Consider the following 14,507-nt stretch of genomic DNA (forward strand, 5'->3'; position numbering starts at 1 on the left):
TTAAACACAGGCATTTATTTTCCCCCAATGACTGCTGTTTTACCTCTGTACCTTTTGGCAAGCTGAGATTAATCCATTTTTCTCTGTACCTCTACTCAACCATTAAGTAAAATAATAATAATAATAGTAATAATAATAATAATGATGTTACCATTTTTTAAATTGGCAAAAATCATCTGAAATGTGTATACATTATATATGTTGCCAACAGGATATAGGGATAGATAAAATTATATTGGAAATATTCTGAAATTCAATGTCTGATGAAAGCAAAGGGTGGAAGTAAGTCACTTAAAGTATGTATGTCTGAGGAAGGGATAATGAATTGGAATGGTTTCTTTTTGTCTCTTATGTGATATCTATGCTCTGCCCTAGTTTGCTATTTCCAACCGTTTCAACAACCGCTCTGGGGACATTCCAAAGCGACAACACTGGCTGGACTGGGCAGCTGAGAAATACCCTGTAAGTTGGAACTGAGGAAATATACCTCCATGGAGATCTTCCTAAGTCCAGACTGATTCCCTCTTGCTGCATTTGGCCTCTCCTCTTAAAGTTCTGGCACATTTTTACTGTAAGCAAGACAACCAAATTTAGCAATTCAGCCTGTTCCTTCTTCCCCTTTCTTGCAGAAGCAGCTCATTATGGATGTGAAGGCACTGACCAGGGTACTATTCCTTTATATCCCATTGCCCATGTTCTGGGCTCTTTTGGATCAGCAGGTAAGAATAGTTCTTTTGAAAGCTACCCCTTCCTCCAGCCCCTTTCCTCCCACAAGAAAGAGATTTCTCATAATCACTTTTGTCTGCCCTAGGGCTCACGATGGACCTTGCAAGCCACCAGGATGAATGGGAATTTGGTGAGAAAAGATTTTCCAGAGAAATCTATTCTTTTCTTCATAATACATAAATTTCCTTTTTTAAGGAAAATGATTTCTTTGGGTTTTTTGCCTGAAAACGGACTTAAGATCAGAAGAGAGTTGTCTTTAACATGAAGGTACTGAGTGCGCAAAATTTTAAAAAGCTACTCTAGAAATAAAAACCAGAATATTATTGGGGAGTGCCTGGGTAGCTCAGTTGGTTAAGCCGCTGCCTTAGCTCAGTTCATGATCCCAGAGTCTAGGGATCGAGTCCCGCATCAGGCTCCTTGCTCAGCAGGGACCCTGCTTCTCTCTCCACCTCTGCCTGCCACTCTGCCTGTTTGTGCTCGCGCGCTCTCTCTCTCTCTCTGACAAATAAATAAAATCTTTAAAAAAAAAACCAGAATATTATTTTTAGATATCAGGAATATAAGGATGGAAAGGTTTCAGTGTGTACAGGGTAGTACTGAGAAGATAGTCAATGAAGTGATCCAGTTGTGGGGTAGAGGTTGTTTGCTCCCCTCTCAGCCTTCCTGGGGCACAGCAGGCTCAGGTTTGACTGGTGCTACTGCACATGTAGCCCGGCATCTGGGCTGAGATCATGTGGAGGACTTGGAAGTGCAGTATTTTGTACATAGATAAGGAATAAGAAAGTTGTAAACATTATTTTCTGTTTTTCTATTCTCCATTCTTTGGCCAACTCAAAGTTTCATCTGTGTTCTCAATTGTTCTACTTAATTATAATGTTTTTCTACCATCTCCGTGGTAAAGGAGGCAGGAGAGAATGATGCTAGGATTTCATTAACCAGTCTGTTTGGAGCCTGTCAAACTCAAGGTACTTTTTCCCTTTCTCTCTCTCTCTCTCTCTTTTTTAAAAGATTTTATCTATTTACTTGACAGACAGAGATCACAAGTAGGCAGGAGAGGCAGGCAGAGAGAGAGGAGGAAGCAGGCTCCATGCTGAGCAGAGAGCCCGATGCAGGGCTGGATCCCAGGACCCTGGGACCATGACCTGAACCGAAGGCAGAGGCTTTGACCCACTGAGCCACCCAGGTGCCCCTCCCTTCTCTTATTGCCCAGGATTCACTGTGGTTGTTCTGTTATTGACCCCTCTAGAACAACTCTGGAAACACTATGTGTAAGAGGAAGTCTTCACCCTAACTATGATGTCTTATGCTGCACATTACCTCCTACAACTGCAGTGACTGAAATTAACAAAAACACACTGACCCTATTCTCTCAAGAAAAAGAATATTCTCCCTTAGGCCTACCTGCCTTCAGTAAACATAGCCTGAAGCCATTCCCAGTCTGTTTCCCCAAATACCCTTAAAAGCACCATGTGGCCCTGAACCAATGACTGGTAGATTTTATCTTTTGTGTCTCACCTGCTAATTAAAATATTTTCTGTTTTGAGAGAACACAAGTGGGGGGGGGGCAGAGGGAAAAGGAGAAAGAGAATCTCAAGCAGGCTGCACCCTCATGGCAGATAATTAACAGTATTTTTGATCTAAGCTTTTCTTGTCTTTTGTCACTGTATAAATGTAATTTGTTATTATGTTTCAGGGTTTTTTTGTGCTTCAGCCAGACCAGATGCAGGTAAGAGATTTCTGTATACTCTTGGGATTTATGGCTTTCCTCATCCATACTTCTATCTGAAGTAATGGGATTACCAACTGTAACTGGACATTTGTTTCCTTATATGCTGAGGAGGGTTAAGGATAAGGATGAAAATACTCTCCTTAAGCCTCACACTTCTCTTTCACATCCTCTTTTAAGTAAGCAGCTCCTGCCCAGCTCCAAGGAGGGTGAATTTTGAGCTCACAGGAGATGTATAAGCATAAGATATTTTTCCCTGTTAAGGTAGTACCTTGGAAATATTGTCCAAGAAAGTATAAGGCATTGTTGTGTGAGTAACAAAGTCAGAATCTCAGTTTACCGGTGACTCCCATTTCTTTTTTTAACCCTTGTTTAATCCCCAAGACTTCCTTCTCTTCTTTTCTCCATGACATTTTCCCTTCAGCTGTAGAACAGGAGAAAATAAGTGAAAATGATAGGGAAGAAATCCTAACTGATTGACAGAAAAACAGTTTCAGAGTGAAACTGATTCTGTAGGATGTTCAGAAGCTGAGGTGCTATGCAGGAGAAATCAGAGTCCTTGGTGTAACGGGACTGAGAGATGTGGAATCATTCTGTACTTAGTATGACGAAAGTATGTTTGGATGTTAGGGAGAGTGCACACAAGCAAATGAGAACACATACTTACACTCAAGACAGAAGAACACTTTGTAACTATTCTTTTTACCATGATATTACAGGTACTAAATCCCCTCCTGGTTCTTATCTTCATCCCATTGTTTGACCTTGTCATTTATCGTCTGGTTTCCAAATGTGGAATTAATTTCTCGTAAGTGCTCACGATGCCTTTATTGCTCAGACTGACTTAATATTTGCTCAGCTTAAAAAAAGATTCAATGTCAGTACTTTATACTTAGTATGATTTGTTTTGGCATATCATTTTTCTGTTTCTGTGTACCCAAGTTAAACTAAATGCCTATTGGTACTGGAGGATGGGAATTAGATCTAGCTAATTTTCATTATAGAGAGTCCAAGCCATTCCTGCACACTTAACTGCATGATGTTGAAGGGGTAGATCTAAGCTTCACAGAAAGTCAAAATTGTGTGAGAATAGGCTCCTAAAGCAACTTGTTGCTTTGTTCTTGAATGTTGCCTCTTCAAAGAAGTCTAAATCCTGTGATGATAATTAATCCCTTTAAATCTTTTATTGTCCATATGAAACAAAGCAGGGACCTGGTAAGAGCAGAAATAGGTTGTCCCTAATTACTGCTTTTCTCCCATTCTAAATAGAAGTACCAGATGTCGTATGGAACTGTTGAATCACTATAATGTGATTCAGTATACACCTGAAACTAATATTACACTATGTTAACTAACTGGAATATAAATAAAAACTTAAAAAGAAGTGTTATTTTTTGTAAATTTGACAGAGGAGGATTTCAAGTCTCCTCTATTCCTGATTTAATAGCAATTTCTTTTTGATGATGACATTATAATATTCAAATGGCCTTTTGTCATTTACTCATTAGTTGAGCAGATATTACTGAGTTTAGCACGAATGCCATGCAAATATAACAGCACAAATGAACGCTGAAAGAGTTCCCTGTTTAGTAAGGGAGGTAGAACACATGCAAGGATAATTATTACCCAACGTGAAATATATTAAGTTCAGTAAGAAGGGAAGCAAAGTGCCAGGGAGTTATGGAGAAAAAAGAGAGTCCTTCTTACTGCTAGAGTCAAGAAAGACTTGTGGAGGAAAAGAAAATGGGATAATAATGTATCGTGCTTGGCATATGGTAAATGTCCAATAAATTTCGATGTGTTACTACTATTTTTTGGTATGATGACATAATGGATAGAAAGATCATCATAAACAAAAGTTGAGGTGAGGAAATGGGTTGAATAGAAGACTATTCAGTGTGATGAGTAGAGGAAGAAAGCTCTGTGAAGGGGAGAAGTAGCTGAGACCAAATCAGGAAAGGTCTTTAATGGTAGGCTTAGAGGGTTTCAATTTTAGCCTTTTGAGTCTAAAGTTTCCATGTAATTGTCTATCCCTTCCTTCTGCAGATCGCTTAGGAAAATGGCTGTTGGTATGATCCTAGCAAGCCTGGCATTTGCAGTTGCAGCAGCTGTGGAGATAAAAATTGATGTGAGTTCAATAAATCTTAAGCTCCATGAGGAGTCAAACTGAGTCAAACATATCATTGTTCACTCTTCTGACTTGTTCAGTCCTGATTGCCTGAGACCTAGCACAGAACCCGTTTTAGACAAGATGCATCATAACTATCTGTGGTAAATGAGTAGATACGGGTAGAAGAGCAATGCAAAACAAGGACCACCTCCCACCTGAGTGATCCAGAGTATACTGTCAAGGAATTCCCAAACACTAATATCCAAGCTATCTTCTTGTCTGTTTGGAAAGACAGTCTTTTGAATAGTTGGCAGATCAAATAGTCATTATTGGGGAATGACTTATGAGGTCACAACTGAGTCAAAAAGCATGGAGTCTGTCATGTAGCATCAGTGCTCGCTGCACTGAGCTGGTGTTTCTCCCCTCCAGACTGCCTTCAGAGTTCTCTAAGCCAAATGCCCTCCAGCGGGAGAAAAATGCATCCTCCTGACTGGATGGAGGTAGGACTGAGAACTACCTCCAAGGGTTGTTGGTAATTCTGACCTGTGTTCTCTGTCCTAAGAGAATGACCCCACCGCAGCCCGGTTCCCAAAAGATTTTCCTGCAAGCCTTGAATCTGGCGGATGATGAGGTGAAGGTGACAGTACTGGGAGATGAAAACAATACTCTGTTGGAAGAGTCCATTAAATCCTTTCAGGTAAGATATGGACTTGAATAAATTAGAAACACATTCAGATTATGCAACAAGGTGACAGCATAATATTGTAGTTAGAAGCATGCACTTGTAGAGGCAAACTATCCCCAGTCCAATTCCTGGTTCTACCATTCCCTAGCTATAAGACCCTGAACAAGTTATTTTATCTCTAAACCTCAGTTTCAGTACCTATAAAATGGCAATAATTTTTATGCCATGAGCTGTTGTAAGGATAAGTATTATATGTGAAGCACTTAGCATAGTGTCAGGGACATTGTAAGGTCTCAGTAGGTTGTAATTTGTACTATTATTTCAAACTGCCTCCTAACATCACATCCTCTGGAAGGATTTGGCTCGCTTATTTTCACCAGTACTACTGTACACGTTGTGAAATATTTATAGTTTTTAAAGATTTATTTATTTATTTTAGAGAGCAAGAGCATGAGTGGGAGGGGCAGAGGAAGAGAGAGAGAGAATCTCAAACAGACTCCATGCCGAGTGCAGACCCTAATGTGGGGCTCAATCTCACAACACTGAGGTCACAACCTGAGCTGAAAGCAAGAATCAGTTGCTTAACCAATTGCACCACCCAGGTGCCTCTGAAATATTTATTTTAAAATATTACTTTTTAATAATGAAATTAATATACATCTATTATTGAAAACTGGAGGGTATATAGAAAGACATAAAAACCACCTATAATTGCATCACCCAGAGATGATCAATCAGCATATTGGTATACACAAATAAACTAATTTCTAAAAGGTAGTCAAACTCTATAGTACTGAACTTTGATTTTTTTTATTAACATTAATCATCTCATAAGCATCCTTCTGTATCCTTAGATAATTTGAGAATATGATTTTAATGGACACATAATATTCCATTTTATAGATATATCATAGTTTATTGAAGTATTTCCTTATAGGCGTTTAAGTTTTTATTATTAATATACATAATTCTGGGGTGCCTGGGTGGCTCAGTGGGTTAAGCCTCTGTCTTTAACTCAGGTCATGATCTTTGGGTCCTGGGATAGAGTCCCGCATTGGACTCTCTGCTCGGCGGGGAGCCTGCTTCCTCCTCTCTCTCTCTCTGCTTGCCTCTCTGCCTACTTGTGATCTCTCTCTGTCAAATAAATAAATAAAATCTTTTAAAAAAATAATAATATGCATAATTCTACAAATAACATCCTTACTTGTAAATCCTTATGCATGTCTCTAATTACTCTCATATGGCATATTCCTAAAGATAGAATTACTAGGTTAAAGGGCAAAGTTGAAAGTATTTGATGAGCTCACCCACCCTGGGATGTTATGAGATATTGATGCCTATGATAGGGTAGAAAGTGAATATGACAGTTTCTTCATTCTATAGAAGATGCCACACTATGCCCAGCTCCACCTGAAGACAAAAAGCCAGGATTTCCACTTCTACCTAAAATATCACAATCTGTCTGTCTACACTAAGCATTCTATGGAGGAGAAGAACTGGTACAGTCTGATCATTCTAGAAGATGGAAAAAACATTTCCAGCATGATGGTAAGTTGAGGAGTAGCTTAGGTTCCAAATTGTTATCAGAGTGTATTTTAACCAGCTCATCAAAGATAAGTCTTACCGAAGATAAGTCTTATGATTAGATTTTCTGATTATCAGTTTCTTGTTGTCAGCTGTAACTGATTTTTACTTTCCTCTATTATAGGTGAAGGTTGAAGAAAACAAAACAACCAATGGGATGACAGCTGTAAGGTTTGGTTGTCAAGGAGACCCAAAGCCCCTCTGTGTTGATTCTTGATCTCTTCTGATCTGTGGGGCTTCAGATAAAGCAGCCTCACATTTTACTTGTCTTGTACATGGATTCTCTCTCCTATAATATCAAGGGCATTGGTCTCAAAGGCATCTTCTAGAACAATAAGAGGCAGATAAGCTTGCTTTCCCATATGGTATTAAAAAAATGACCCTGTATCTGTATGTGCCCCCTGTACTCTGGTGCATACATCCCTTTCTGTTGAATTTTATCCACTTATTTTGCTCTCAGGAAAATAATTAAGTACTTTCATCTCTGTGATCACTGGGAAAAAATTCAGGAGTGAGCAAATAATCCTCTCTTCATGGTTGGTAGTTGAGTATCTCTTATTGTTACTGTATTTTTAAAGCAAAGTATAATTTTATTATAAGCCTGTAGAAGCACCTTGGTGGAGTAAAGGTGATACCTTTGGAGTCAAAAGACTTGTTTTTGAATCCAGATAAGCCCCAAAGTCATGTCAGACAACCAATGAAAGTTACAGAAATGGAGTATCCAAGAGGTCACCTGCTCTCTGCAGCAGGAAATCAGGCATGAAACAGACAGATGCACATGCCTATGTCCATCAAGATTAGGTGGCTGCTGTTGAGACTAGCACTTTAGAGGAGAACTTGTAATGAAATGTCTGAACTTTGCTGAAGGGTGGAACAGTCATAATAATTTCCTTTTGAATATGTTTTATAAAAAGTGAACAACTCAAAATAAGTAAGATGATAGTGAGGATATGACTTCCCTGGGTGAGAGAACCATAGGAACCTCCAGAAGGGGTAAAAGGAAATTTCTAGATCAGTGCAGGAATCACCATAGATGTTCTAGAGGAAACTGCCCTTCTTACCTGGTGGGCCAGAGATTAGTACAAAAGCTATCAAAATACCAAAACCCATACTGAGGAAACAGTTTAGGAATCCAGGTTCAGGACACTAAAAAGATCATTCTGGAAGGGTTCAGGATTGTCTGCAGATTCCAAAATGAAAACTCAACCTACTAATGCCTGGGAGTCCGAGTTTTGTATAGTCAAATCAGACTTCATTTATAAGAAGATACAGTATCAGTTTTACATAAATACCGGAAAAAATGTATTTGTGTATATATATCCATATCCATATCCATATCCATATCCATATATATATATATATTCTAGTGTACATATATCCACTAATTTTTCTTAGTGGAGTCTCAACTGATGAATCCCACCATTATAAGAGGCAAAGAAAGTGGATGTGCCTAAACTGGATTAATGAGGCAACTCAGACTGCCATAGGTGATCATGATTGTGTCCATCCCACTCATGATGTAAGAGTGTGACAGATGGAAACTAATACCTCAGCAAAGATAAAGTTAAGGATAACTAAGACTATTGATTTTTTCTTACATGTGAGTTCATTTATTTATCCATCTAATAATATATAATAATATATATAATAATAATATATAACATGGACCTTTTGTCTGCCAAAAACTGTTCTAGGCACTGGGAACATAGTGGTAAACAGGTGTCCCTGTTTGTGAGGGTTTGTCTGATGTGTAACAATGTCTCTACCCTTAGGTTTATTAATACTTTACGTAAAGAGGTCAACATCTCCCTGGGTACAGATATCTCCCTCACTGTTGGTGAAGACTACGGTGTGTCTGCTTACACAACTCTACAAAGTGGAGAGTAAGAGCATTACCCTTGTGAACATTTTATTCTTATCAACAGCTGTTTTTTTAATGATTTCTTTGCATATAGGTGAGGGGATTGTGTATATCTCAGCTAATTTTGAGTATACTCAGGTTCACTGTTTTACACTATTCCACTAATTCATAAGATTTGGAGGAGAAAAATTCACAAGAATTCAGTGAGAAAACTTAGGCCCTGAAATCCACAAAAGGAGATGTTTGTGCTTTCTTTATTTAGGTGTAAAGTTAAAAAAAAAAAAAATACCTGGTAGGAATGAAGAGCTCAGATCAGTGGCTGAAAAACCTGGCACAGAAATATTTCACTCCTAGAGACTTGCCTTCAAAAGAAATGGTGGCTTTTCTGCTTGACTCAGCCTGAGAGATGAGATCAGTCTTTCCCCTGGAGATGGGAGTGCTTTTCTAGGCTGTGGTGTTTGTTCTAACTAAAACTATCCTGTTTCAGATACCCTGCGGTGCATTGTAGAACAGAAGATAAGAACTTTTCACTGAATATGGGTCTACTAGACCCTGGTGCAGCTTATCTGTTTGTTATTATTAATGTAAGTAGCTCATGGCCACCGCCACTCTCTCCTTCCATATAACTGTATCTATATTTGTATCTATATGTCTATGTCTGGATCTGCATTTATCCTGCGATCACATACTTATTTCTAGTGTAAAGTGATAGGTTCTATCATGACTTTAGAAAACCTACTTAGGTCTCTAGAAGGGATGTTACAAGAGATAACATTGGTAGCACGCATCTAATAGAAATACAGAATGATATAATATGTGGCCCTTTGTGTCTGGATTCTTTCATTTGGCATGTTTTTCAGGGTTCATTCATATTGAGACATGTATCAGTGTTTCATTTCTTGTTATTACCAAATAATATTCCACTGTATAGATGTAACACATTTCAATTTGTCAATTCATCAGTTAATGGACATTTGGGGTTTTCCTACCTTTTCACTATTATAAATAATGTTGTTAGGAACATCATGTACAACTTTTTGTGTGGCCATATATTTTCATATCTCTTGGGTATATATCTGGGAGTGGAATTGCTGGGTCACATAGTAGTTCTATGTTTAAATATTTGAGGAACCACTGGGAACTTTTCCAAAATGAATTCCATTTTACATTTTCACCAATAGTATATGAGGGTTGCAATTTTTCCACATCTTCACCAATACTTGTTTTTCTGTTTTTTTTTTTTATAGCCATCCTAGTAGGCTATCATAGGTATGAAATGGTAGCTCATTGTAGTATTGATATATATTTTATTAATGGCTACTGTTGTTGAGCATCTTTTCATGAACTTATTGGAGATTTGCATACCTGCTTTGGAGAAATGTCTATTCAGATCCTTTGTCAAATTTCTAATTGGGGTCTTTATTATTGAGTTGTAAGCATTCTTTATATATTTTAGATATGTCTGTTATCAAATATACGATTTAAAAATATTTCCCTGTTGAATATGTTTTTTAACTTTCTTGATGTTGTCCATTGAAGCACAGAATTTTTAATTTTTATGATGTTCAGTTTACTCTTTTTCTTTGGTTACTTTATGCTTTTGAAGTCATATCAAAGAAACCATTGCATAATCCAAAGTCATGAGGATTTATGCCTATGTTTTCTTCTTCTTTTTTTTTTTAAAGATTTTATTCATTTATTTGACAGAGAGATCACAAGTAGAGAGGCAGGCAGAGAGAGAGGAGGAAGCAGGCTCCCTGCTGAGCAGAGAGCCCGATGCGCTTGATCCCAGGACCCTGAGATCATGATCTGAGCTAAAGGCAGAGGCCCAACCCACTGAGCCATCCAGGCACCCCTGCCTATGTTTTCTTCTAAGAGTTTTATAGTTTTAGCTCTTATATTTAGATCTTTAATCCATTTTGAGTTAATTTTTGCATGTGGCAAGAATTAGGAGGTTAACTTTATTCGTTCTTTGTGAATATTCAGTTGTCCCAGCACAATTTGTTGAAAAGTCTGTTCTTCTCCCATTTAATGGCCTCGGTACTCTTGTCAAAAATCAGTTGACCAGGGGCACCTGGGTGGCTCGGTGGGTTGGGCTGCTGCCTTCGGCTCGGGTCATGGTCTCAGGGTCCTGGGCTCGAGTCCAGCGTCTGGCTCTCTGCTTGGCGGGGAGCCTGCTTCCCCCTCTCTCTGCCTGCCTCTCTGCCTACTTGTGATCTTTCTCTCTGTCAAATAAATAAATAAAATCTTTAAAAAAAAAAATCAGTTGACCATAGATGTGAGGGCTTATTTCTATATTCTCAGTTCTATTCCATTGATCTATATGTTTGTACTTGTGCCAGTACCACACTGTTTTGATTGTTGTTACTTTGTAGAAAATTTTAAAATCAGAAAGTATAGGTCATCCAACTTTATACTTCATTTTCAAGATTGGTTTGGCTATTCTGGCCCGCCCCCCAGGGATTTCCATATAAATTTTTGGATCAGTTTAGATTCAGAAGCTAGCTGGGATTTGGATAGGGATTGCATTTAATCTGTAGGTGATTTTGAGGAATATTGCTATCTTAACAATATTAAGTCTTCTGATCAGTGAACATGAGATCTCTTTCCATTTTTTTAGATCTTCCTTAACATCTAACATTTTCAATAGTGTAGTTTCTAGAGTATAGGTTTTACATTTACTTTGTTAAATTTGTTCATAAGCATTTTATTCTTTATGATGCTATTGGGATTTTTTTGGTTGTTTTTGTTTTAGAGAGAGAGAGCAGTGGGAGGGGCATAAGGATATTTGTAAGTATTTATTCTTTGTGACGCTGTTGGGGGTTTTGGTTGTTTTGGTTTTAGAGAGAGAGAGAGAGCAGTTGGGAGGGGCAGGGAAAGAAAGAGAGAGAGAAAGAATCTTAAACAGGCTCCATGCCCAGCCCAATGCAGAGTCGTATTGGGGCTGGATCTCAAAACCCTGAGATCATGACCTGAGCCGAAATTGAGAGTTGAACACTTAACCAACTGAGCCACCCAGGTGCCCCACGATACTGTTGTTAATGGAGTTATTCTTCTAATTTCAATTTCAGATTGTTCACTGCAAGCGTGTAGAAAAACCAATTGATTTTGTATGTTGATCTTTTATCCTGCAACCTTACTGAATTCATTTATTAGTTTTAATAGTTTTTCTAGTGGATCCCTTAGGGCTTTTTACATACAAGACTATGTCATCTATATAGAGATAGCTTTACTTCTTCCTTTTCAATATGGATTCCTTTTATCTCTTTTTCTTGACTCATTGCCAGGATTTGAAGCTCTAGTATAATGTTGACTAGAAGTAGTGAGAACAGACACTCTCCTGGGGGGAAAGTAATCAGTTTTTTATCATTATGTATGTTAGCTATAGGTTTTTCAGAGATACCATTTATTTTTTTTCTTACTTTATTTAAATTCAATTAATTAACATGTAGTATATCATTAATTTCAGATGTAGAGTTCAATTATTCATCAATTGCATATAACACCCAGTGCTCGTTATATCACATGCCCTCCTTAATGCCCATAGTCAGTTAGTAGGTTAAGTTTCCTTCTATTCTTAGCTTGTTGAGGTTTTTGTTTGTTTGTTTTTTACCATGAAAAGGGGTTGAGTTTTGTTAAGTGCTTGTTCTATGTCTATTGAGAGACTTGTGGGTTTTGTCCTTTATCCTATTGATATGGTATGTTACCTTAATTAATGTCCAGATGATAAAACAACCTAGTGATAGTTTTCCAGGGCTGCTGTAACCAGGTTCCAGAAGTAGAGTGGCTTAAATATAGGAGTTTATTGTTTTATAGTCATGAAAGCAAGGAGTCCAAGACCAATGTGTTGGTCCTTCTGAGGGCTGTGAAGAAGAATATTTTCCATGCTTTTCCCTTACTTCTAGTTTTCTAGTTTTCTGGTAACATTTGGTATTCCTTGTTATGTAGAAGAATCACCCCAATCTCTGCGTTCATCTTCATATGGAATTCTTCTTATATGCTTGTCTGAGTCCAATTTTCTTCTTTTTTCACCAAGATACCTGGTTATATTGGGTTATACCCTTATGCCCCCATTTTAATAAACTAATTATATCTGCAACAACTCTATATCCAAATAAGGTCACATTCTCAGTTAGGACTCAATTAGGGTTAGGACTTCAACATATGAGTTTCTTTTTTTTTTTTAATTAATTTATTTTTTTCAGTGTAACAGTATTCATTGTTTTTGCACCACACCCAGTGCTCCATGCAATATGTGCCCTCTCTAATACCCACCACCTGGTTCCCCCAACCTCCCACCCCCTGCCCCTTCAAAACCCTCAGATTGTTTTTCAGAGTCCATAGTCTCTCATGCTTCATCTCCTCCTCCAATTTCCCTCAACTCCCTTCTCCTCTCCATCTCCCCTTGTCCTCCATCCTATTTGTTACGCTCCACAAATAAGTGAAACCATATGATAATTGACTCTCTCTGCTTGACTTATTTCACTCAGCATGATCTCTTCCAGTCCCGTCCATGTTGCTACAAAAGATGGAGGCATAATACTTCATAGTGTATATGGACCACATCTTCCTTATCCATTCGTCCGTTGAAGGGCATCTTGGTTTTTTCCAGTTTGGTGACCGTGGCCATTGCTGCTATAAACATTGGGGTACAGATGGCCCTTCTTTTCACCGCATCTGTATCTTTGGGGTAAATACCCAGTAGTGCAATTGAAGGTCATAGGGAAGCTCTATTTTTAATTTCTTAAGGAATCTCCACACTGTTCTCCAAAGTGGCTGCACCAACCTACATTCCCACCAACAGTGTAGGAGGGTTCCCCTTTCTCCACATCCTCTCCAACATATGTTGTTTCCTCTCCTGTTAATTCTGGCCATTCTAACTGGTGTAAGGTGGTATCTCAATGTGGTTTTAATTTGAATCTCCCTGATAGCTAGTGATGATGACCATTTTTTCATGTGTCTGCTAGTCATTTGTATGTCTTCGTTGTAGAAGTGTCTGTTCTTATCTTCTGCCCATTTTTTTTCTATGATTGTCTGTTTTGTGTGTGTTGAGTTTGAGGAGTTCTTTATAGATCCTGGATATCAATCTTTTGTCTGTACTGTCATTTGCAAATATCTTCTCCCATTCCATGGGTTGCCTCTTTGTTTTGTTGACTATTTCCTTTGCTGTGCAGAAGCTTTTGATCTTGATGAAGTCCCAAAAGTTCATCTTTGCTTTTGTTTCCTTTGCCTTCGGAGACATATCTTGAAAGAAGTTGCTGTGGCTGATATCGAAGAGGTTACCACCTATGTTCTCCTCTAGGGTACTGATGGATTCCTGTCTCACGTTGAGGTCTTTTATCCATTTCGAGTTTATCTTTGTGTACAGTGTAAGAGAATGTTCGAGTTTCATTCTTCTACATATAGCTGTCCAGTTTTCCCAGCATCATTTAATGAAGAAACTGTCTTTTTTCCACTACATATTTTTTCCTGTTTTGTCAAAGATTATTTGACCATAGAGTTGAGGGTCCATGTCTGGGCTCTCTACTCTGTTCCACTGGTCTATGTGTCTGTTTTTATGCCAGTGCCATGCTGTCTTAGTGATCACAGCTTTGTAGTAAAGCTTGAAATCAGGTAACGTGATGCCCCCAGTTTTATTTTTGTTTTTCAACATTTCCTTAGCGATTTGGGGTCTCTTCTGATTTCATAGAGATTTTTGGGATTATTTGCTCCAGCTCTTTGAAGAATACGGGTGGAATTTTGATCAGAATGGCATTAAAAGTATAGATTGCTCTAGGCAGTATAGACATTTTAACAATGTTTATTCTTCCGATCC

At 38.2% G+C, this 14,507-nt stretch overlaps 1 protein-coding gene across 5 annotated transcripts in view; it reads left to right on the forward strand.

Moving 5' to 3' along the window:
- SLC15A2 (solute carrier family 15 member 2) overlaps positions 1–14,507 on the forward strand; it is a 63,252-nt gene that overhangs the window by 39,164 nt on the left and 9,581 nt on the right. For all 5 annotated transcript variants that reach the window (XM_032334837.1, XM_032334840.1, XM_032334836.1 and 2 more), the window contains 11 exons: positions 376–462; positions 630–719; positions 812–856; positions 2,420–2,452; positions 3,172–3,260; positions 4,499–4,580; positions 5,125–5,259; positions 6,631–6,795; positions 6,956–7,002; positions 8,604–8,714; positions 9,180–9,276. In XM_032334837.1, the coding sequence (XP_032190728.1) occupies positions 376–462; positions 630–719; positions 812–856; positions 2,420–2,452; positions 3,172–3,260; positions 4,499–4,580; positions 5,125–5,259; positions 6,631–6,795; positions 6,956–7,002; positions 8,604–8,714; positions 9,180–9,276 (981 nt within the window). The remainder of the gene's footprint in view (positions 1–375; positions 463–629; positions 720–811; positions 857–2,419; positions 2,453–3,171; positions 3,261–4,498; positions 4,581–5,124; positions 5,260–6,630; positions 6,796–6,955; positions 7,003–8,603; positions 8,715–9,179; positions 9,277–14,507) is intronic.

Source organism: Mustela erminea, chromosome 1 (genome assembly GCF_009829155.1).
Source record: "Mustela erminea isolate mMusErm1 chromosome 1, mMusErm1.Pri, whole genome shotgun sequence".
NCBI classification, from domain to species: domain Eukaryota; kingdom Metazoa; phylum Chordata; class Mammalia; order Carnivora; family Mustelidae; genus Mustela; species Mustela erminea.